This window comes from Callithrix jacchus, chromosome 16, assembly GCF_049354715.1.
Source record: "Callithrix jacchus isolate 240 chromosome 16, calJac240_pri, whole genome shotgun sequence".
NCBI lineage: Eukaryota > Metazoa > Chordata > Mammalia > Primates > Cebidae > Callithrix > Callithrix jacchus.
In genome coordinates this window covers 737,473-759,547 of record NC_133517.1, presented here as the reverse complement: position 1 = coordinate 759,547, position 22,075 = coordinate 737,473, and the positions used below count along the sequence as shown (strand labels likewise).

Here is a 22,075-nt window from a genome sequence, read left to right as displayed (position 1 = left end):
CATATCCAACAGAATTAACAGTAAGCAGTTTAACAAAAGGCACTTTAACGGAAGTATGGATTTGTGGAGGATTTAAATTCATATCAAATGTCAGTTCCCATTTTTGGGGGTTATATTGAAGCATGCATAGCACATGATACCCCGTGGGCATCATCTAATATGTAACTATATCACATTTCTTTCTCATTAGTCTCTTTACTTATCTTTCTATCATCCATCTTCTTTTTCATACGCCAGCTTGGAGAAACTGGACCTGCTGCCCCATCCATCGTCCCACATTGAATTCATGTGCTAACTTGTTCCTGGATTCCCTAAATTTCTGCAAACTAGATGTTAGACCTAAAGGCTCAAATAAATTCGTGTTGCATCACATCAGAGAGACACAATGTCTGCACAATTGGCTCACTTTTAGTTATGCAAAGGACGTTATTTCTAAAGCTTGATAGGTCAGTCCAAAGTATACAGAGTGCCTGACAGGTGCAAGGCATGTTGGGCACACACTGCAAAGGCAACAGGCACTACTCTTACTACAGCGGCCTTCTGCTTGCTTAAAGAGCTTGAGTGTCCACTCCAGGCCACACTTTGGGAGCCTGTTCCTCAGCAGGGCGCTGGAATACCTCCTTGATGGCTGTGGGGCTGGATCCCTCCCCCTTGCCTTGCACCAACGGGAGCTACTGCTCTGCCTCCCCCTGGCTATAATTTCCTGCCTGACCTGAGGAGGGGTGATGATGACGATGATGAGGTTGCATTTCCCTTCTGCACTGTTAATTTGGAGAATGTTCTAGATGAGGAAAAGGCATCACCTTCAGAGGACATCAGATGTTACCCAGACCCTTGTCCTGGTATTGAGGGTACTCAGAGTGTACCTAGAAGTAAGTGTGACCATTAGGGAGCAGAGAAGGAGTGTTTTTCTTTTCCCTTTGGGAGGCTGTTTTCCTTCCATCACATCAGAACCAAAGAAGAAACTGGCCTCCTCCTAATGCTCCATTGCCTTCAACATAACTTCCGTATAATAATCTTGTGACACTTTAACAAAAGTATGGATTTGTGGAGGATTTAAATTCATATCAAATGTTAGTTTCCATTTTTTAGGGCTATATTGAAGCATGCATAGCACATGATACCCCGTGGGCTGTAGATTACTTAGATTTCAAAACCAGAGAGAGAAATGAAATATGTATGAGATTGAATACAGTAAGGGCTCATGTGGCATTGACTGCTCATATTTATTATTTTCTCTATCAAATAAAACCTGAACTGTAATTAGTTGAGATGCAGTTCTGTTTTTCCGGGTGCACTGTGGGAACCCACTTTTTCACCTGGTGAATGTTGAAAAGACTATAAATACAATAATTCTCTAGGCGAAAGAGCGCTGCGGGTGCTTTTGACCAAGGAAGGAGCTTGCATTTCTGATCTTCGTACTGACCTATGCCTGTAAAGGGGAACATGGAAATGCTGTGTAACGTGACTGGCACGTTCATTTGCATTTCCACCGTAGCACGATGGTCAGGGAAAGTTTTTTTATGGTGCATTTTTTGTTCAAATGCATATTAAAATTTCTGCTGTTAGGAACTTTATGTTGTTCCCAGCTGTGATGTATCAATAGCATTTCCTCCAGAAGTCAGGCAGCTGGCCCCTGCACTGACCACGCCGCAAGATGCCACGTGATGCTCCTGTGTCTGTCCTTCTGGTACCACAGTGCCTGTGTACCCGTGTTTGCCACCAGCATGCCACATCTTCTGTGCCCCACTGCCTTTTGTCTCTATTCTCTTTCTTGGGTATTTTTTCCTTCTTTTTCTCATGTGTCTCAGGTTTAAGTCACAGAATCATGACTTTATGAAATAGAAAGAAAAATGACTCAGCCAATAGCAGCCCAGAGCAGGTAACTGACTTATGTCAGGTGAACAAGTTAGTGACAGAACTCACAACCTGCATTTCTGTACCTTTTTGGTACTCAATCCACTGTGCGGCCTTTAAGGTAAATTAAAATACCAGCATTTAAAAACCATTTTATGACATACATTCATAGAGATATGTAACCTTCACTGCAATTCATTTTAGAATATTTTCATCACTCCAAGAAGAAACCCAGCACCCCTAAGCCGTCAGCCACCAAGTCCCTTCCTCCAGCAGTCCCAGGCAGCCGCTGAGCTACTTTCTGTCTCCACGGATTTGCCTGTTTTGAACATTTCATATAGATGGATTCATATGATACATGGCCCCCTCTAGCTGGCTTCTCTCACTCAGCATCCTGTTTGCACAGGTCAGCCATGTAGTGGCAGGTAACCGTGGCATGTTAAAAGGAGAAGAAAAACTTGGTGGTCATTTTGCCTCCAGTTCACGGAGAAGGAAAGCAAGGCCTAGGGAGGTGGTTTCAGGCTCCAATCACAAGCCCAGCAGGGGAAGCGTGAGGACCCAGCCAGACCCTTCACCACTCACTGCCCTCAGCAGGCTTGCTGGAGCCTTCCTGACACTCGTGCAAAGGTGCTCTGCTTGGTGAACTGGCGGATTTACATGACTGTTCTCTCGTCTTTCCGTTCTCAGCTTTGCCCCGTTACTTTTGTCATTGCTTGTGTATCCTCGGAGGCACTCTGGATTACTTCTAGGTTTGTGAATGGTCAAGGTGCCAAATGTCTGAGGGTGGGTAAATGGGGTCCCTGCTGAATAGAGACACAAAGGTACTGGACCAATTTGTTTACAATCTTTTATTTTCCCCCTAGGTTAGAATGCATTGGTGCAATCATAGCTCTGCAGCCTTAACCTCCTGGGCTCAAACTATCCTCCCACCTCAGCCTCCTGAGCAGGTGGAACTACAGGTGCACGTCACCATGCCTGGCTGATTTTTATATTTTTAAGAGACAGGGTCTCACTATGTTGCCTAAGCTGGTCCTGAACCCCTGGACTTAAGCAATTCACCTGCCTTAGCCTCCCAAAGTGCTGAGACTACAGGGGCGAGCCACAGCACCCAGCCTTGTTTACAATCTTTAAACCCCAGAAGGTCTTTCCTTGTTACTCATCCTATTTTTACATTAAATATCAATAAGTTTATGTAACAAGAAATGTCAACAAAAAATATCAATATTATAAAATATCGATAAGTACTAAATTTTGAAAAAGAATGGCACCAGAGTAGCCCCTGGGTTTTGGAGACCTTTGGCATACATTCTCTCATTTAACCCTCTTAACAAGTCTCAAGGCAGCTAAATACACTTGAGGAGGTGGAGGCTTAGGAAGGTGAAGTAATTTGGTCCGGGCCTCACAGGAGGCAGAGGTCAGGATGGAGGACTCCTCGGACTGGATACCCCATGCTCTCCTCCCGCTGCTGCACTGGGCTTCTGGACATCCCGTCCCGGTGCTCTGTTTCCAGCAAGTGTTCTGTAGGGACCAGCTGTGGCCCGGAAGGCCAGCCCAGGACTCAGAGGACTCCTCCAGGTCAACCCGATATTCCCACTCGGCCACAGCAGTGCTGCTCGCATCCTGACCTGGCTTCGTCGGACACCTCTGCAGGCCCCTCACAGCATCCCGCTGTGCTCTCTGGGCCTTGGTCTGCCAGCAGCAACGTGCCCTGGCCTCCATACTTGTCTCTTTTTTTTGAGATGGAGTCTTGCTCTGTTGCCCAGGCTGGAGTGCAATGGCACGATCTTGGCTCACTGCAACCTCTGCCTTGCAAGTTCAAGTGATTTTCCTGCCTCAGCCTCCTGAGTAGTAGCTGGGATTACAGGTGTGCACCACCATGCCCGGCTAATTTTTGTATTTTTAGTAGGGATGGGGTTTCACCATGTTGGCCAGGCTGGTCTTGAACTCCTGACTTCAGGCGATCCGCCCCCACCCCCCGGCCTCCCAAAGTGCTGGGATTACAGGTGTGAGCCACTGCATTCGGCCCATACTTGTCTCTTAATGTTCCTTTCTGTTTGATTTCTTACTGAGATCTGGCTAGTCTTTGAGAACACTGCCTCCCGTATGGCCCTGGTATAATTTCCCACAGAAGTTCTGCCACTGCAGGGCTTAGAAGTAAAGTGGGTATCTCTGCTGTCTACTGTCGCCTCTAAAACATCCCTTCTCCGAAAAAATCCCAACTCCTAAATTCTGACACATGCTACAAAAGTGGTTGAAACTTCAGGTCATTGTGCTGAACTCCGTCAGCCAGACACAAAAGGACAGATAGTGTATGATTCCACTTACATGGTGGTTAGAGTAGTGAAAATTATAGAGACAGAGCTGGCACACACCTGCAGTCCCTGCTGCTTGGGAGGCTGAGGCAGGAGGATAGCTCCAACGCAGGGCATTGGGCTGCAGTGGGACGACTGCACCTGTAAATAGCCACTGCCCTGCAGTGTGGGCAACAGAGTGCGACCCTAAAAACACAGGGAGAAAGTTGTAGAGATAGAATACAGAATTGCAGTTGCCAGTATTAGTTGGTGAGATTAGTCCACACATTGAAGCAGCTGGAGATTGTTCCGTCTGATCACTGAATAATATGCCATTATATAAACACATTTGCTTATCCATTTTACTTTCTTTTTCTTCGAGTTAGGGTCTCGCTCTGTTACCCAGGCTGGAGTACAGTGATTTGACCTCAACTCACCACAACCTCCGCCTCCTGGACCCAAGGAATTTTCCACCTCAGCCTCCTCAGTAGCTGGGACTAGGCACATGTCACCACGTATGGCTAATTTTTGCATTTTTTTTTTTTTTTTTTTTTTAGTAGAGATGGGGTTTTTACTCTGTTGCCCAGGCTGGCCTCAACTCCTGGGCTCAAGCCATCCGCCTGCTGTGTCTTCCCTAACTGCTGGGATTACAGGCATGAGCCACTGTGCCCATGTGTATTTTTAGTAGAGACAGGATTTCACCATGTTGGCCAACCTTGGCTTGAACTCCTGACCTCAGGTAATCCTCCTGCCGCAGCCTCCGAAGTAGTAGGATTATAAGTGTGAACTGCCCATGCCCAGCCCAAAATAATTGATTCTTATATTTTGGACAAAGAGATCAGATGGATCAGTTCATACCCTGGCAGTTAAGTTCGCTTCCTGTAAATAGCAATGGACAGGTCAATGTATGAAGCAGCTGTGTGTGCATGTGTGTGCTTGTGTAGATAGATGTATATGTACATACATAACTATATATTTTGCTTGACACATCATATTTTAGGTGCCTACTATGTGCTAGTCACTGTTGTACCATCATGAAGAAAACCCTGCTCTGTTTTACTGTTGATTTTTTAAAAAATCTGAACATGGCAAACAATGAGGCTTACAACATTTGTTACAAGAAAAGAAATCTCAGCTCAGAAAAATGTTGGCCGGCCCTGGTGGCTCACACCTGTCACCTCAGCACTTTGGGAGGCGGAGGCGGGTGGATTGCCTGAGGTCAGGAGTTCCAGACCAGTCGGGCCAACATAGTGCAACCCCGTCTCTACTAAAATACAAAAAAATTAGCCGGGCGTGGTCATGTGTGCCTGTAATCAGCTAATTGGGAGGCTGAGGCAGGGGAATTGCTTGAACCACTGAGGTGGAGGTTGCAGTGAGCTGAGATCGTGCCACTGTACTCCAGCCTGGATGACAGAGTGAGACTCCATCTCAAAAAAAAAAAAAGAAGAAAAAGAAAAATGTTATTAACTGACTAATCCAGAATGCTTGTTACACAGTCCCAGAATTAACTTTGATCCTATTCTGGCTATGTCTGCACCCCAGCCAGCCAACCACCTTCCACAGCAGTTAGGTCCCTGACAGGAGACACCACCCAAGAAGCCACGAACAGCAAACAGGTTTCTGCCTCAGATCTCTGCCAGCTCTGCAGCCTTGGTGATGTCACTTACACAGCTCAGCACTCTCCGTGCTTCTTCCCAGCCTGAGCCAAGCAGCATCAGGGAACTTGTTCTTCTGTCCCTTGGCCTTGCCTACCCCACCTTCCACAATGAAAGGTATTTCCCAAGAAAAGCACACTCACCCTATAGCCAGGTCCCTCCCTACCAAGTCTTAGCACTTCTGAAGGAGGAGCAGAGCAGAAAGACCAAAGAGGGAAGAAGGGCATCTGTGGCGCTCTCATAGCTCCTTCCAGAAATTTATCTTTTATCCAAGGTGACAAGGGAGGCAGAATGAGTGGCCGGGAGACTTCCACCATTTTTCAGGCCTGAGATGTGAATGAGGGCGGACGTGAGGCGTGTGCTGGGAGACAGACAGACTTTGCCTTTCCCGGGAGTTAGAACTAGGAGGAGTTGAGGATGACAAGCTTTCTTGAACAACTGGACTGGACAGATAATAACACTGCTTACCAAGAGAGAAAAAGTAAGAAGGGGTAGGTTTGTCTTGGGAGATAACTTCAACTTTTTTTTTTTGAGATCGAGTTTCACTCTGTCACCCAGGCTGGAGTGCAGTGGTGTGATCTCGTCTCACTGCAACGTCCGCCTCCCAGGTTCAAGCAATTCTCCTGCCTCAGCCTCCCAAGTAGCTGGGACTACAGGCACCCACCACCACGCTAATTTTTGTATTTTTAGTAGAGACCGGGTTTCACCATGTTAGCCGGGCCAGTCTCAAACTTCTGACCTCAAGTGATCCTCCTGCCTCTCCCTCCCAAAGTGCTGGGATGATAGGCGTGAACCACCACGTCCAGCCATGGCATTGATTTTAGACGTTAATTTTTCTATGTTGTAAGTAATTTGCCTGGTTTTTCTATAATTTGCAGTAACTACGTAGAAATTCTCATTAGGGAGCCTGTTCCTTGCTGGGAAACAGTAAAAAGCTGGCCATTCTCATGCAAACTGTTCCTGATAGCCTGGCACATTCCTCAGCCATCTGAACAATTCCTAAAGCAGCCACAGACAAAGATTTTCCCCACTGCCTGATACTGTCAGAGGCGCTGTGGGCTGTTTCACTGGGACTGCACTCCAGCTGAGGTTTTCTTCAGAATGCTGCTGTTTCCTGGGATAAGCAAGGTCTCAATAAAGATTTCAGTCAGTGCTTGCAAAATGCGCCTTCATTGTTGGCTGACCTTAGGAAAGGACAAATAAAAACATTCATAATTTATTAATGTCCTTCAGATCTCACTCTCTTATTCTTTCTAATACTTCCCAAAAGGCCACTGTAAATGTTGAGTTACATAGGATATGCATTTAGTAATGGCAGAAGAGAAGAGGAGAAAGACATTCTTATTATAGTCTTAGTCTTCAGTGGCTTAAAACCTCCTGGGGCTTACACATTTGGCAACGGTTACATAAACAAAAGTGTAAAGATTTCCATGATAAGTCACTGAAAAACAGATGGTAAGATGCTTAAATGGTTTTTTAAAAGATGAGGACATGTGAGCATCCATCTGGAAGGAATTATAATTCAAAAGTCTTTTGTTACTATTAAGCTTCCAGCTGACTTCCCCTACTAGAAAACAATGGACCAGCTTTTTCTTAAAATAGACAAAACCAAAATAGACAATAAAACCAAAAGATAGATATTTTTGAAAACTCATACATTTGCCCAGAGGCAAAGTTTAGAATTTCCACAAAATCCCACCGGATAAGAAACTGCTGGCTTTGTATATCAAATGTAGCGGAAGGTAGACCTTTGATTGGATTTTCTGGTCTATTTGTGCTGAAGTCAGAGCAAGGAATTCTAGCTCTTCATTAATATTTCATGAGCCACAGTGAGATGGACTTTTGTCTGGTGAAGACTACACCGCTGGATAACGGGCCAGCATTCTCTCAAACTTAGAATTGCTTCATCTCAGCATCCTACTGAGCAGAAAGTCACTGTTGGCCAGCGTTCAGCTTCAGTCTCAGCTGCTCACAGCAACAGGTGCCTTGGGCAGCAGAGGGCCTGTTTGTGGCTTCAACAGCATCCGGTGATCTGGTGTTACCTTGCAGTAAACGATTCAGAGAAAGCCACATTCCCCTGTTGCTGTTTTCACGTAAGCAGATAAACCCAGGGAGAGTTTAGCATGGATTCGGCAGGTCTGTTTTCCTAACCTCATTGTGTAGGTTCTTGAATGAGAATCTAGCAAGCAGCCAAAAAAAAAAAAAAAAAAAAAGACTTTCTGTGAGCTCATCCTTCTCAAAGCCAAACATCTTCACAAACTGTTTCCTTCATGCTCTGGAAGCCAAGAGCCTTTCACATGAGAGTTGTCCCTCCCTCCAACACACTTGATGTCTCTTGACCCCAGCCAAACGGCTTTTTTGTCTTTTTTTATTTATTGTTTTTAATTTTTATTTATTTATTTATTTATTATTTTTTTGAGACGGAGTTTCGCTCTTGTTACCCAGGCTGGAGTGCAATGGCGCGATCTCGGCTCACCGCAACCTCCGCCTCCTGGGTTCAGGCAATTCTCCTGCCTCAGCCTCCTGAGTAGCTGGGACTACAGGCACGTGCCACCATGCCCAGCTAATTTTTTGTATCTTTAGTAGAGACAGAGTTTCACCATGTTGACCAGGATGGTCTCGATCTCTTGACCTCATGATCCACCCACCTCAGCCTCCCAAAGTGCTGGGATTACAGGCTTGAGCCACCGCGCCCGGCCGGCTTTTTCATCTTTATCTTCTCATTCACGTGACTTCCAGTTCTCTCTGAAGTCAGAGGCACGCATGGAGTGAGAGGCTCCTAGATCACAGGTTCCTCCTCTGCCACCTACATGTGAGCATCCACCTTTAAGACCAGAGGACCCTACAACACACTCAGTCAACCCTCTGCTGCTTTGCTGTTCAGCGTATTGAGTGGCCCCTGGATGTGCTGGCGAAGGTGGTATCTGTGGAAAATCATGCGGCATCCAAGGAAAATAGTATCAGAGAATGATTCCCCAGGCAGGAGAAACCTGAAAGGCAGGACTACCAAGAGGAAGGTAAAATTAGGAGTAAACTGGAACACGTTGTGCTAAATACTCAGAAACGTTACTGCAGAGAACAAGGAAATGAGAGTGTCTCTTGAGGCCACAGTACAAGAGGATATTCCTGGAATATCGCCGTGCCTTCTCTGCATCTGGGAACCACAGTCAGCGGGAGCTCAGAAAACAGTGAAATTGAAATGAACGAGGCTCATGAGGAAAGGAGCTTTGCCCTTAATGTGGAGTACAACAAAGACCCAATCATTTGAACAGGCTCAAAAAAGTAGTGGGAGAGAGGGACAGGGCACAACTGAGGGACTAAGGTAAAATTACAGCATCCCAGTGCAATGCAGGGGGAAGGCACACAGCTGAGAGTCAGAAGGGAGACTCCCTTGTTTGTGTCTGTCTGCTATACTTGGTGTATTGGGGATTACCAAAGCGGTAAGATCCCCAGACATAGCTCTCTGGCTTCACATTCCACCCCATTTTAATGCCATTAGTCATTTATTCATTGTGAAAACAGAAAGCCGGCCAAATGAACCATTAGTTAACTGCAGCATATTGTAACAAAAACTGGGGAGGAGCGAGGAAGCTAAGCAGCCGAGTGGCTTGGTATCAGAGCTGTCTTCACACTGGTCCCATTCTTCCTTATCTCAGATGACAAAGCATTCCTCCTGCTTGTAAACCACATGTTTTTGTGAAGCGTTTGATGTTTTTCTATGTCTCAATAGCCTTCCTGTACCTATTGAGATTTAAAGAATCTTGGCTGAACCTGGTGGCTCACACCTGTAATCCCAGCACTTTGGGAGGGCCAGGTGGGCAGATCATGAGGTCAGGAGTTAGAGTCCAGTCTGGCCAACATGGTGAAACCCCGTCTCTACTAAATATACAAAGATTAGCTGGGCATGGTGGTGCACGCCTGTAATCCCAGCTACTCGGGAGGCTGAGGCAGGAGAATCACTTGACCCCAGGAGGTAGGTGGAGGTTGCAGTGAGCCGAGATCACACCACTGTACTCCAGCCTGGGCAACAGAGCAAGACTCCATCTCAGGGGAAAAAGAAAGATTTAAAGAATCTTTCCAAAATATTTAAAGAGTAAGAGAGATGCTCTTGGGGAGTGGCGGGACAGGTAACAATTCTCCTGGGAGGTCAGAGGCCAGAGGCCAGGCTAACAGGCTCCTGTAGCTCATGGCTTCTTAGGATCCCAGAAAATGAATGGCAAGCTTACGCTTTGCATTTTAGAGGTGAAGAAAATGAGGGACCAAAAGAGTTAACCAGATACACATTGACTTTAAAGGTCATGACCAGCTACCATGTCTAAAGGTGAGGTTTGGGATTCCTGCCTTTGGGTCATTGTGGAGCCATCAGAGGTAGCAGGTACTTGACGCTGAAATACTCACAATGCCAGCCCAGAAAAAAATCCATCTAGAGGTGCATTCAGTACCTCGGGTTCAATACAGTTATGAGGCGGGTGATGAAAAGTTAAAGCTACCTGAGCATTGGACCCGAAGATCAGTGACACTGAAACGGCGTATGTGTGTGGAAAGAAAAGATGGAAGACGTTGGGAGATGGGATAATGGGTGATTTTTTCTAACGCTTAGAAATTTTCTTTGAAAGTAGCAAATAAATGCAGACACAGGCAGGCCAGGCAGCTGTGGAAAGGAAGTCGTGAAGGTTAGAAGCACCAGTTAGAATAGAGCAATAGATAAAGGAGATGCGGAAAAGTGAAACGCAGGACTTGCCGAGCTGCTAAAACTTGTAACGACTACCACCGGGATCAGTGATTCACACCTGTGATCCCAGCACTTTGGGAGGCCAAGGTGGGCTGATCACTTGAACCCAGGAGTTTGAGACCAGCCTGGGCAACATGGTGAAACCCCATCTCTATTAATCATACAAATATTGGCCGGGCACAGTGGCTCAAGCCCGTAATCCCAGCACTTTGGGAGGCTGAGGCGGGTGGATCACGAGGTCAAGAGATCGAGACCATCCTGGTCAACATGGTGAAACCCTGTCTCTACTAAAAATACAAAAAAGTAGCTGGGCATGGTGGCGCGTGCCTGTAATCCCAGCTACTCATGAGGCTGAGGCAGGAGAACTGCCTGAACCCAGGAGGCGGAGGTTGCGGTGAGCCGAGATCGCACCACTGCACTCCAGCCTGGGTAACAAGAGCAAAACTCTGTCTCAAGAAAAAAAAAATACAAATATTAGCCAGGCATGGTTGCAGGCACCTGTAATCCCAGCTACTCGGGAGGCTGAGGCAGGAGAAATGCTTGGACCTGGGAGGCAGAGGTTGCAGTGAGCCATTGCCCTCCAGCCTGAACAAGATCGAAACTCTGTCTCAAAAAAAAAAATTAGCTGGGGACCTGTGGTCTCAGCTACTCAGGAGGCTGTGGAGGGAGGATCACCAGAGGCCCAGGAGACAGAGGTTGCTATAATTGCGCCACTGCACTCCAGGCTGGGTGACAGAGTGAGACCCCTTCTCAAGATAAATAAATAAATAAGCAAACTATCATGTCAGTACAGAAAATTATAAAGCAGCGTTCAAAATCATGTATATACTTTCCTGTAATCATGTCAATAATTTTTATGAACGAAGGGAAGGAAATACAAAATAGAATTTAAAATATTGGCCTGATGGATTTATGATGTTATTCTTTTTAAAAATATACTTGGTACTAATTGTTGAGCATTTAATAATTCCAGGTACTATGTGAGGATTTTACAGGAGTTCTCCCATTTATTCCTCCCAGCAACCCCATGAACCACATAGTATTCTTTTCCTGATTGGACACAGAGAAGTTGGGGTGAGGTGCCTGTGCCCCTATAGGTAGTGGTGGTACTGGGTCCATTTGATTCCTAATACTTTGTTATCTATTATGGTAAATACCATATATATATATATATATATTTTTTTTTTTTTTTTGAGACAGGGTTTTGCTCTGTCACCCAAGCTAGTATGCAGTGCTGTAATCCCGATTCTGCCTTCGGAGTTCCAGCAATCCTCCAGCATCAGCCTCCCTAATAGCTGGGACTATGGGCCTGTGCCACCACATCTGGCTAATTTTTTCTTGCAATTGTTGTTGTAGAGACAGGGTCTCCCTATATTGCCCATGCAGGTCTCAGACTCCTGGGCTGAAGTGATCCAGCCATGGCCTTGGCCTCCCAAAGTACTGGGATGACAGCTGTGGGCCACCACACCCAGCCCATTATGCTATTTTTTAAAACCCTGATACACTAGTGTACAGGTAGGTATTTAAATGCATGCTTATACTAAACATTTGGAGATATATATTAGATACATTTTATATATACTTCATATTAGAAAATATATAGACATTTTATATACATTATATATAATAAGTAATATATACCTATGTGTAATATATAAATATATTTTATATACATTCTCATGGAAGAATGATATCATCGTCCTGGTGCCTGATATTGCAGGTTTCTTGCTTCTGGTGGAGAAGTGACATTATAGAAAGTAGCAATACAGAGGGAAGGAGTTGTTATGTGAATGACAATGAACCATTTCTGCAAATGGATTAAATGTGTGTGATACATTGTCTTTGACAACTTTTAACTGATGTGGAAGGACAGAGGCGATGGAAACTCAGCAGTTAAAGGGAGGCAAATGCCTGCTGGGTGTGTGTTCTCCCTCTTTGCTCCTAGAGTCCTTTGTGTCTAGAGTGCCTGAGACGGGAAATGAAGGTGACCAGTCAACAGTTGAAGAGAACAGGGACAAACGCCTTCCTGGGCTGGGTTCAGACCTTTCATGAAATTCTCAGGTATGTTCCCAAACAGAAAGGGCAAAGATGCACTTAGTCATGAGGTGAAACACAGAGGATACATTATTAGTTCTCTAATCACTGATCACCTACGTATTAAACACTTTTATGTAAAACAGAATCAATCAAAGCACTATTAGGAGCATGAACAAAGCCGCGTAAAGTACAGATGCCCTGGTACGAGCGAGAGCACAGGGCTAGTGTTTCAGGGGCTCTCGCTTCAGGCTAGGAGCCAAAAAAATACCAAGATCCTTCACTAAAGAGGTACACGTAGCACATAGTATATGAAGAGATGCTCAACATTATCGGTCAAGAGGGAAATGTAAATTAAACTCACTATGAGCTACCACTTACACGTATTAAAATGGCCAGGAAAAGGCAGGAGAATTGCCTGAACCCAGGCGGCAGAGGTTGTGGTGAGCCGAGATCACGCCATTGCACTCCAGCCTGGGTAACAAGAGCGAAACTCTGTCAAAAAAAAAAAAAATGGCCAGGAAAAAAAATCTGACGTTGTCAACTACTGACAAATTTGTGGAACAATCGAAACTCTTGTTCCGTGCTGGTGGGAATAGAAAAAAGATACAGCGCCTTTGAAAGATGAGTTGGCATTTTCTTAGAAAGTGAATAAACATTACTTACTATGTGACCCAGTATTTACCCACGAGAAATGAAAACTACACCCACACAAAAATCTCTGCACAAATGTTTACAGAAGCTTTATTCATAAGCACCCAAAACAGGAAATAACACAAATGTCCATCAGTAGGTTCCTGGATAAACAGTTATAATTGTCCAATCGAGTACTACTCAGCAGTGAGGAAGAATGAACCACAGATACACACGATTAAGTGAGTCTCAAAAACACTGTGTTAAGTGAAAGAAGCCAGACTCCAAACAATGCATACCATATGGTTTAATTTGTATGATATTTTGGAAAATGCAAAACTATCAAGTCAATCTACCAAGTAATAATATATTTCAAAATGTTAAAATCATACAGGCCACATTTTCTGATCAAAATGTAAAGAAACATACAAACGGCTAGTCAAGAAATTAAAAATAAAATTCTAAAAGGCTGTGGATAAAAAAGAAATCTGAGCTGCAATTAGGTCTGAGGTATCTGGAGGTGAACCTACTAGATCTGAGCTATTTGGAAATAAAAATACTGCTACAGAGCAACACTCAGTGGATATATCAAAGCAGTAATTGGATAAAAACGTATACCTTTAAACCCACTTAGTAAAAACCAGCAGTGACTGGAAATAAATGAACTAAAGCTTTAGTGTGAAAGGACAGAAGAAAACTAAGTCATTTTTTTTAAAAAGTAGATAAAGATTAACGAAAATAAAAGCAGAAATTAATGAAACTTACAGTTAACAAAAAGCAAAATCGATCCATAAAACCCAAAGCCAGTTCTTTGGAAAACAGAACTACAGACTAACCTTTGGCAAATCTGATTCATAGAAGAGAATAGAAAAGCACAAACCATCAGAAATGAGTTATGGTGCAAAACCCGACCAAGATTTTTTTACACAAAAACTAAATACCATGTACAAATTTAATGCCAATGTATTTGAAAATCTTAGGCAAGATAGATACTTTTCTGAGAAAATGTAGATTTAAAATATTGAGTCATATGGGAGTAAAAGGTCCTAAACTGTCCGGGCACCGTGGGTTCACACCTGTACTCCCAGCACTCTGGGAGGCTGAGGTCGGTGGATCACTTGAGGTCAGTATTTCGAGATCAGCCTGGCCATCATCGTGAAACCCTGTCTTAGCCGACTGTGGTGGTATGCACCTGTAATCCCCGTGGCTCAGGAGGCTGAGGCACAAGAATCGCTTGAACCTGGGAGGTGCAAGTTGCAGTAAACCAAGATCGTGCCATTGCACTCCAGCCTGGGCGACACAGCGAGACCTGTCTCCTAAGAGTAAAGAAAGACATCAGGCCCCAGAGGATTTAATTAGTTCTACACGATCTTTAAAGAACAGGAAGTTCTGATGTTCCAGGGCATTAAAAAGATGGAAATTGCCAGTCACAGTGGCTCATGTCTGTACTATGAATGCCAGCACTTTGGGAGGCTGATATTGGTGGATCACTTGAGGTCAAGAATTCAAGACCAGCCTGGCCAACATAACGTGGTGAAACCCCATCTGTACTAAAAATACAAAAAAAATTTGACGGGCATGGTGGCGTGTGCCTATAATCCCAGCTACTCGGGAGACTGAGGCATGAGAATTGCTTGAACCCAGGAGGTGGAGGTCGCAATAAACCGAGATCGGGCCACTGCACTCCAGGTTGAGTGACGGAGTAAGACTCTGTCTCAAAAAATAAATAAAAGGATAGAAGTTTTTCAGTTTCATTTTAAAAGGCAGAAAAATAAGAATATTTAAACTGGACAAGGATGGCCAAAAAAAGGAAAATGTATGAAGGGAGAGGCCGTGCATGATAGCAACATAAAATCCAATCCCCAAACCAACAGTTTTGCACAGGATCCTTCAAGAAGATTCAAGCTTGGCCACCTCCCACGTTTCCCAGGGGAAAAGCGCACCCATTCATACATCTAGGTTGCCCCCCTTTTTCCTAGACCTGGCTGTTCATCCAGCCTCTCCCATTCAGTCTTTTCCAGTCCAGAGGGAAACTCCAGTCTCTGTACCCCTCGTCCTCTGCCATGCTCATCCATGTTGTAGCAGGATCCAGTATTTCACTCCTTTTCACAGCTGAAGAAATATTGCCTTGTATGGACATATTCTGTTTGTTCACTCATCAGTTGATAAATATTTGTGTTTTTCCACTTTTTGGCCATTATGTGTAATGTTTACAACAATGAACAAACAGCATTTGTTTACGAGTTTTTTTGTGTGTTGGGCATATATAGGAGTAGAATTGCTGGGTCATTCGGAAACTTCATGTTTAACATTTGGGGGATCCGTCAAACTGTTTTCCAACATGGTTAAACCGTTTTCCATCCCCACATGTAGGATGTAGGGATTCTAATTTCTCCACGTCCTAACACTAGTTTTCTAGTTTTATTTTACCCATCCTAGTAGAAATAAAGTAGTATTTCACTGTGGTATAGACTTTATTTCCCTATTGACTAATGATGTTAATCATCTTTTCATGTGTATATTAGCCACTGGAAATATCTAGTCATACCGTTTCTCCATCTTTAAATTAGGTTTTCTCTCCTTTTTCTTAAGTTTTAAGAGTTATTTGTATATCCTGATACAAGTCCCTTACTTAATATGTGACTTCCAAATGTTTTCTCCCACTCTGTGGGTTGTCTTTTCACTTTCTTGATGGTATCATTTGAAGCATAACTGAATTTTTTTTTTGAGACAGAGTCTTGTTCCGTTGCCCAGGCTGGAATGCCATGGTGCAATCTTGGCTCACTGCAACCTTTGCCTCCTGGGTTCAAATGATTCTCCTGCCTCAGCCTCCCACGTAGCTGGGATTACAGGTGCATGCCATCAAAGCCTGGCTAATTTTTGTATTTTTAGTAGAGATGAGGTTTTACCATGTTAGCTGGTCTTGAACTCCTGGCCTCAAGTGAGCCACCCTCCTCGGCCTCCCAAAGTGCTGGGATTACAGGCATGAGCCACTGGGCTTGGCCATAAAAAATTTTAATTTTTATTAAGTCTCACTTATCAAGCTTCTCTTTTATTATTTATGCTTTTGGTGTCATGTGTAAGAAACCATTCCTTAATTCAAGGTCATGAAGATTTTCTGTAGTGTTTTCTTCTAAGCATTTTATAGTTTTAGCTCTTAGATTTAGATCCCCTTGAGTTAATCTATGTGTATGGTGTGAGGTAAGGGTCTTACTTTGTTATTTTGCATTAGACATTCACTACTGTCAGCCCCATTTGTTGAAAAGACTGTTCCTTCCCACGTTGAATCGGCTTGGCCTTTTTGTCCAAGTAGCTCTCCTGACCTATCAGGAGACTGAGAAAGGAGGATCACCTGAGAGACCAGGTGTTATGTTTTCCGGCCTGGACAACATAGTGAGACCCTATCGCTAAAAACAAAACAAAACGGGCACCTGGGATTTTGATAGGGATTGTATAATATCTGTACATTAACTTGAGGAATGTTGCCGTCCTAACAATATTATGTCTGGTATTTTATAAATATGGATGTCTTTCCGTTTATTGAGGGTTTTTTGTTTCTGTTTGTTTATTTGTTTGTTTGGGAGACAGGGCCTTACTCCCATTGCCCAGGCCAGAACACAGTGATGTCATCTTGGCTCATTGCAGCCTCAACTTCCTGGGCTATGTGATCCTCCCACTTCAGCTTCCTGAGTAGCTGGGACCACAGGCACACCTAATTTTTAGTATTTTTAGTAGAGAAGGGGTTTCACCCTGTTGCCTAGGCTGAGCTTAAACTCCTGGGCTCAAGTGATCCACCCACCTTGGCCTCCCACAGTGCTAGGATTATAGACATGAGTCATCTGCCCAGCCCTATTTAGATACTCTTTACTTTCAATAATCGTTTTGTGGTTTCCAGTGTATAAATCCTATAATTCTTTTATTTAATTTATTCCTAATTATTTTATTTTGATACGATTACTGGAATTATTTTCTTAATATCACTTCCAGAATGTTCACTGCTAGTGTACAGAAATATAGTTGATTTTTGTTTGTTAATATTGTATCCTGCAACTTTGCCGAACCCATTTATCAGTTCTAATAGGTTTTTTGTTTGTTTGTTTTCAGTGGAGTTCTAAGGATGTTTTAATAATCAAGATCATGTCATTTGCAATTAGAGATAGTTTTAATTCCCTTTCAATTTGAATGCCTTTTATTTATTTGTCTTGCCTAATTGCCCAGGCTGGAGCTTCCAATATGGTATGAATAGAAAGGGTAAAAGTACATTTCTTTTTCTTATTTCTGTCTTAAAGAGAAAGCCATCAGTCTTTCAGTGTTTAATATGTTCTTAGATATACGTGTGTTGTAGGTGCCCCTGGTCAGTTTTAGGAAGCTTCCTTATATGCCTATTTTGTTGAATATTATTTATTGTAAAATGCATTAGATTTTGTCAAGTAATTTTTTTTGAGATGGAGTCTCTGTTACCCAGGCTGGAGTGTAGTGGCACAGTCTCAGCTCACTGCAACCTCTGCCTTCCAGGCTCAAGTGAGTCTCCTGCTTCAGCCTCCTGAGTAGCTGAGATTACAGGCACATGCCACCACGCCTGGCTAATTTTTGTATTTTTTAGTAGAGATAGGATTTCATTATGTTGGCCAGGCTTGTCATAAACTCCTGACCGCAGGTGATCCACCCACCTCAGCCTCCCAAAATACTGGGAATACAGGTGTGAGCCACTGTGCCTGGCCAAATAATTTTTCTCAGTTTATTGTGATTTTTGTCTATTATTTTATTGATATGGCTATTACATTTATTTTTTATGTTAAACTAACCTTGCATTCTTACATTAAATTTTACGTGGTAATGGCATATAATCCTTTTTTACAGGTTGCTAGATTCAGTTTTCTAGTATTTTAAGATTTTCACAACTGTTTTCATAGAAGATGATTACGTTGTGTTTATGTGGTTGTGGTATCAGAATGATACTGGTCTCAGAGAGCAAGTTGGGGAGTATTCACTCCTCTTCTGTTATTTGGAACAATTTTTGAAGAGGTGGCAGTCATTCTTTGCCAGATGTTTGGAGAATTCACCAGTGAAGCCAACTTGATCTGAGCTGAGCTTTTTTTTTTGTTTTTTGAGACGGAGTTACACTTTTGTTACCCAGGCTGGAGTGCAATGGCGCGATCTCGGCTCACCGCAACCTCCGCCTCCTGGGTTCAGACAATTCTCCTGCCTCAGCCTCCTGAGTAGCTGGGATTACAGGCACGTGCCACCACGCCCAGCTAATTTTTTGTATTTTTAGTAGAGATGGGGTTTCACCATGTTGACCAGGATGGTCTCGATCAATTGACCTCATGATCCACCCGCCTCGGCCTCCCAAAGTGCTGGGATTGCGGGCGTGAGCCACCGCGCCCGGCCCTCTTTTTTTTTTTTTTTAAATACACCAGCCTGAACAGATCTGGGCTTTTGTTTTTGGGATTTTTTTTTAAATGACTAACTCAATCTCTTTACTTTTAAAGATATATTTAGATTTTTTTCTTCTTCAGTTAAGTTTTTTAGTTTATGATTTTCCAGGATTTTTTTCCCATTTCATCTACGTTTTCTAATTCCATTGTGTTTGGAAAATATACTTTGTATTATAATAATGATTTTAAATCTTTATTTGACGCTGTTTTGTGGCCTATTCCATGGTCTACGCTGGAGAATTTTCATGAAGTGTATCCCACCGATGCAGCTGGAGTGCTCTGTAGACATCTGTTCACAGTGTCCTGATGTCCTCTATTCGTACCCTTGCTGATCTTCTACCTAGTTGTTCTGTCCATTGGTGAATGCAAGTGATTGAACTTTATTACTGTTATTGTTGAATTGTCAGTTTTTCCCTTCAGTTCTGTCAGTTTTTGCTTCATGTACTTTGTGGTTCTGTTGTTGGGTGTATATATATTTATAATCGTTCCTGAGACATCAGCTCTTTTATCATTATAAAGTGGCCCTATTTATCTCTAGTAACTTTCGTGTTTAATAGTGTTTTATTGGCTATGATTTGGAGTGGCCACTCCAGCTCTCTTATGGTTGCTGTTGCCAGATACATATTTTTCCATCCTTTTACTTTCTATTTGCATTTTTGAACCTGAAGTGTGACTCTTGCAGACAATATATAGTTGGATTATGTTTGTATTCATTCTGGTACTCTCTGTCTTTCGACTGGATTGTTTAATTCACATCATCATTGATATGGTTAGATTTACCTTTGTGTTTTTCTTTTTCTTTCTATATATTTCATGACTACTCTGTTCCCTTTTTCCTCCCTCACTAACTTCCTTTGTCTTATGTTGATATTTTCAAGTGTACTATTTTACTTCTTTAGTAATTTTTTCACTACATATTTTTTGCATTTTAATTTCTATTTTTTGAGACAGGGTGTCACTTGTCACACAGGCTGGAGTGCAGTGGTACAATCATAGCTCACTGCAGCCTCAAACTCCTGAGCTCAAGCAGTCCTCCTGCCTCAGCCTCCCAAGTAGCTAGGACTACATGTATGTACCATCATGCCCAGCTAATCTTTAAAATTTTTTGTAGAGATGGAGTTTCACTATGTTGTCCAGGCTGGTCTTGAACTCCTGGTCTCAAGTGATCCTCCTTCTTTGATCTCCCACAGTGCTGGGATTTCAGACATAAGCCAATGTGCCTGGCCCTGAGGTAATTTCTTAATGGCCTCTATAATGCTTATAATACATTTCTTAATGTATCAGAATCAACTTCAGATGTATACTACCTTTATTCTAGTAAGATACAGAAATGTTGCTCCTATATACAGCTCCTTTCTCTCCCTACTGTTTTGTGGCTAGTAAGTGTATATATATGTTACAAATTCAATAATATATTGTTATAATTACTGCTTTATATAATCCTATGTCCTTTAAAGAAGCTAAGAAAAGAAGTAACAGCGGAAATACATGTATAGAGTTTCTTCTTTAAAAAAATATTAGGCCTGGCCTGGTGGCTCACACCTGTTATCCTAGCACTTTGGAAGGTCAAGGAAGGAAGATTGCTTGAACTCAGGAGTTCAAGACCAGCTTGGGCAACATACTGAGACCTCCGTCTTCACAAAAACATATAAATTAGCCTGGCATGGTGGTGCGAGCCTGTAGTCCCAGCTACTTGGGGAGCTGAGGCAGGAGAATCACTTGAGCCTGAGAGGCAGAGGTTGCAGTGAGCCAAAATCACTGCACTCCAGCCTGGGTAACAGAGCAAGTCTCTGTCTCAGAAAGAGAGAGAGAGAGAGAGAGAGAGAGAGAGAGAGAGAAAGTGGAAAGAAAAAGAGAGAGAGGGTCTATGTCCCCCACACAGCCATTCTGGAACCAACCCCTAGATGATGTGGACTCATCTTTTCATCTCTTTGTCTTTCTGAACAAGATTCTAAATTAATCCTTCAGTACTGTTTTCTAATATCCTTGAAACGTTCTACTTCTTTTTCGTGTCTACCTGTTCTTACTTCATCTCTATTCATTTTAGTTTCCTATTTTTTGACACTTTAAATGTAAATGATTTCTTCATCATTATTTGAGTGTCTTAACCTTTATTTTTCATTTTCTTCTATAATATTAAATTCAATTTCCAGTGGATGATTTTAATGACTGCCTTTCTTCATATGTTTTGGAATTTTAGTTTGCAAGTTTGTTTTTTGTTTGTTGGTTTTGAGAGTGTCTTGCTTGGTTGCCCAGGCTGGAGTGCAATGGAATGATTACAGCTCACTGCAGCCTTGATCTTCTGGGCTCAAGCATTCCTCTAGCCTCTGCCTCCTGAGTAGCTAGCATGACAGATAAGTGTCATCACATCCAGTTAATTTTTAAATTTTTTTTTTTTTTTGACACAGAGTCTTGTTCTGACACCCAGGCTGGAGTGTAGTGGCGCATGGTGGCTCACGGCAATCCCGTCTTCCAGGGTTCAAGCATTTCTCCTGCCTCAGCCTCTGAGATAGCTGGGATTACAGGCATACCATTACACCCGGCTAATTTTTATATTTTTAATAGAGACAGGGTTTTACCAAGTGATCCACCCACTTCAGCCTCCCAAAGTGCTGGGATTACAGGCATGAGCCATCGTACGCAGCCTAATTTTTAAAATTTTTTTTTTCTAGAGATGGGGGCTTACTATGATGCTCAGGCTGATCTTGAACTCCTGGCCTCAAGCCGTCCTCCTACCTCTGCCTCCCAAAGCACTGGGATTGTAGGCATAAACCACCATGCCCAGCTGCAAGTACATTTTAAAGCAATTGTCTCATTCTTTTTCGTTGTCGATCTTTTTTTTTGTCCTCCTAGTTTTTACTTACCTCCATCTAGAAACAGTAAGATTTCCTTCACTGGACATCTGGGCATCCAACTAAGAGCCAGATGCTACGATGCGCATTCAGAATTTCTGCCTAAGTAATGTTGTGAATATGGCAAAATTGATTTCAGAACCAGCAGTACCAGCTCATTCTGGACCATAGAAATGTCACACTAGACGTGCCCATATCCTACATCTTATCTCATCAGAGGTCAGCCACAGTTGGTGGTTTTGTAAGCTTCCTTTAGAAGGAAGAGAAGATTCTTCTCAACTTTTAAAGCAGCGACTGCAGCTCCAGCCCCACATTTAACCTGGAGCAGTTTTAGTCCCTTTCAGCTTCTGGACTGACATTGCCTCCGCCTACTGCTTGGACCTAGAGCCAAGCGTGCCCGCTGCTTCCACTCAGCCCATTGATTTACATTCCCATTGCGTTTCTGTTTGGAGGTATATTCATCTTGGTTTTGAGCTCAACTACATGTTTTTAGACTTTTCTTATCTGTCACTGCCTTTGCTTGGAACAGAAATCAGTGATCAGAGCGGGACATTGCCCCAGCTGGCCCGGAGTCCCAATCCCA

General features: G+C 43.2%; 1 protein-coding gene across 8 annotated transcripts in view; it reads left to right on the top strand.

Moving 5' to 3' along the window:
- Positions 1-22,075, top strand: part of RGS20 (regulator of G protein signaling 20) — a 99,127-nt gene that overhangs the window by 50,492 nt on the left and 26,560 nt on the right. The window contains exon 2 of one of the 8 annotated variants that reach the window (XM_035277636.3): positions 12,481-12,596. The exons of the other annotated variants lie outside the window; for them this stretch is intronic. Coding sequence (XP_035133527.1) covers positions 12,481-12,596 — 116 coding nt within the window. The remainder of the gene's footprint in view (positions 1-12,480; positions 12,597-22,075) is intronic. 8 annotated transcript variants of the gene reach the window in all.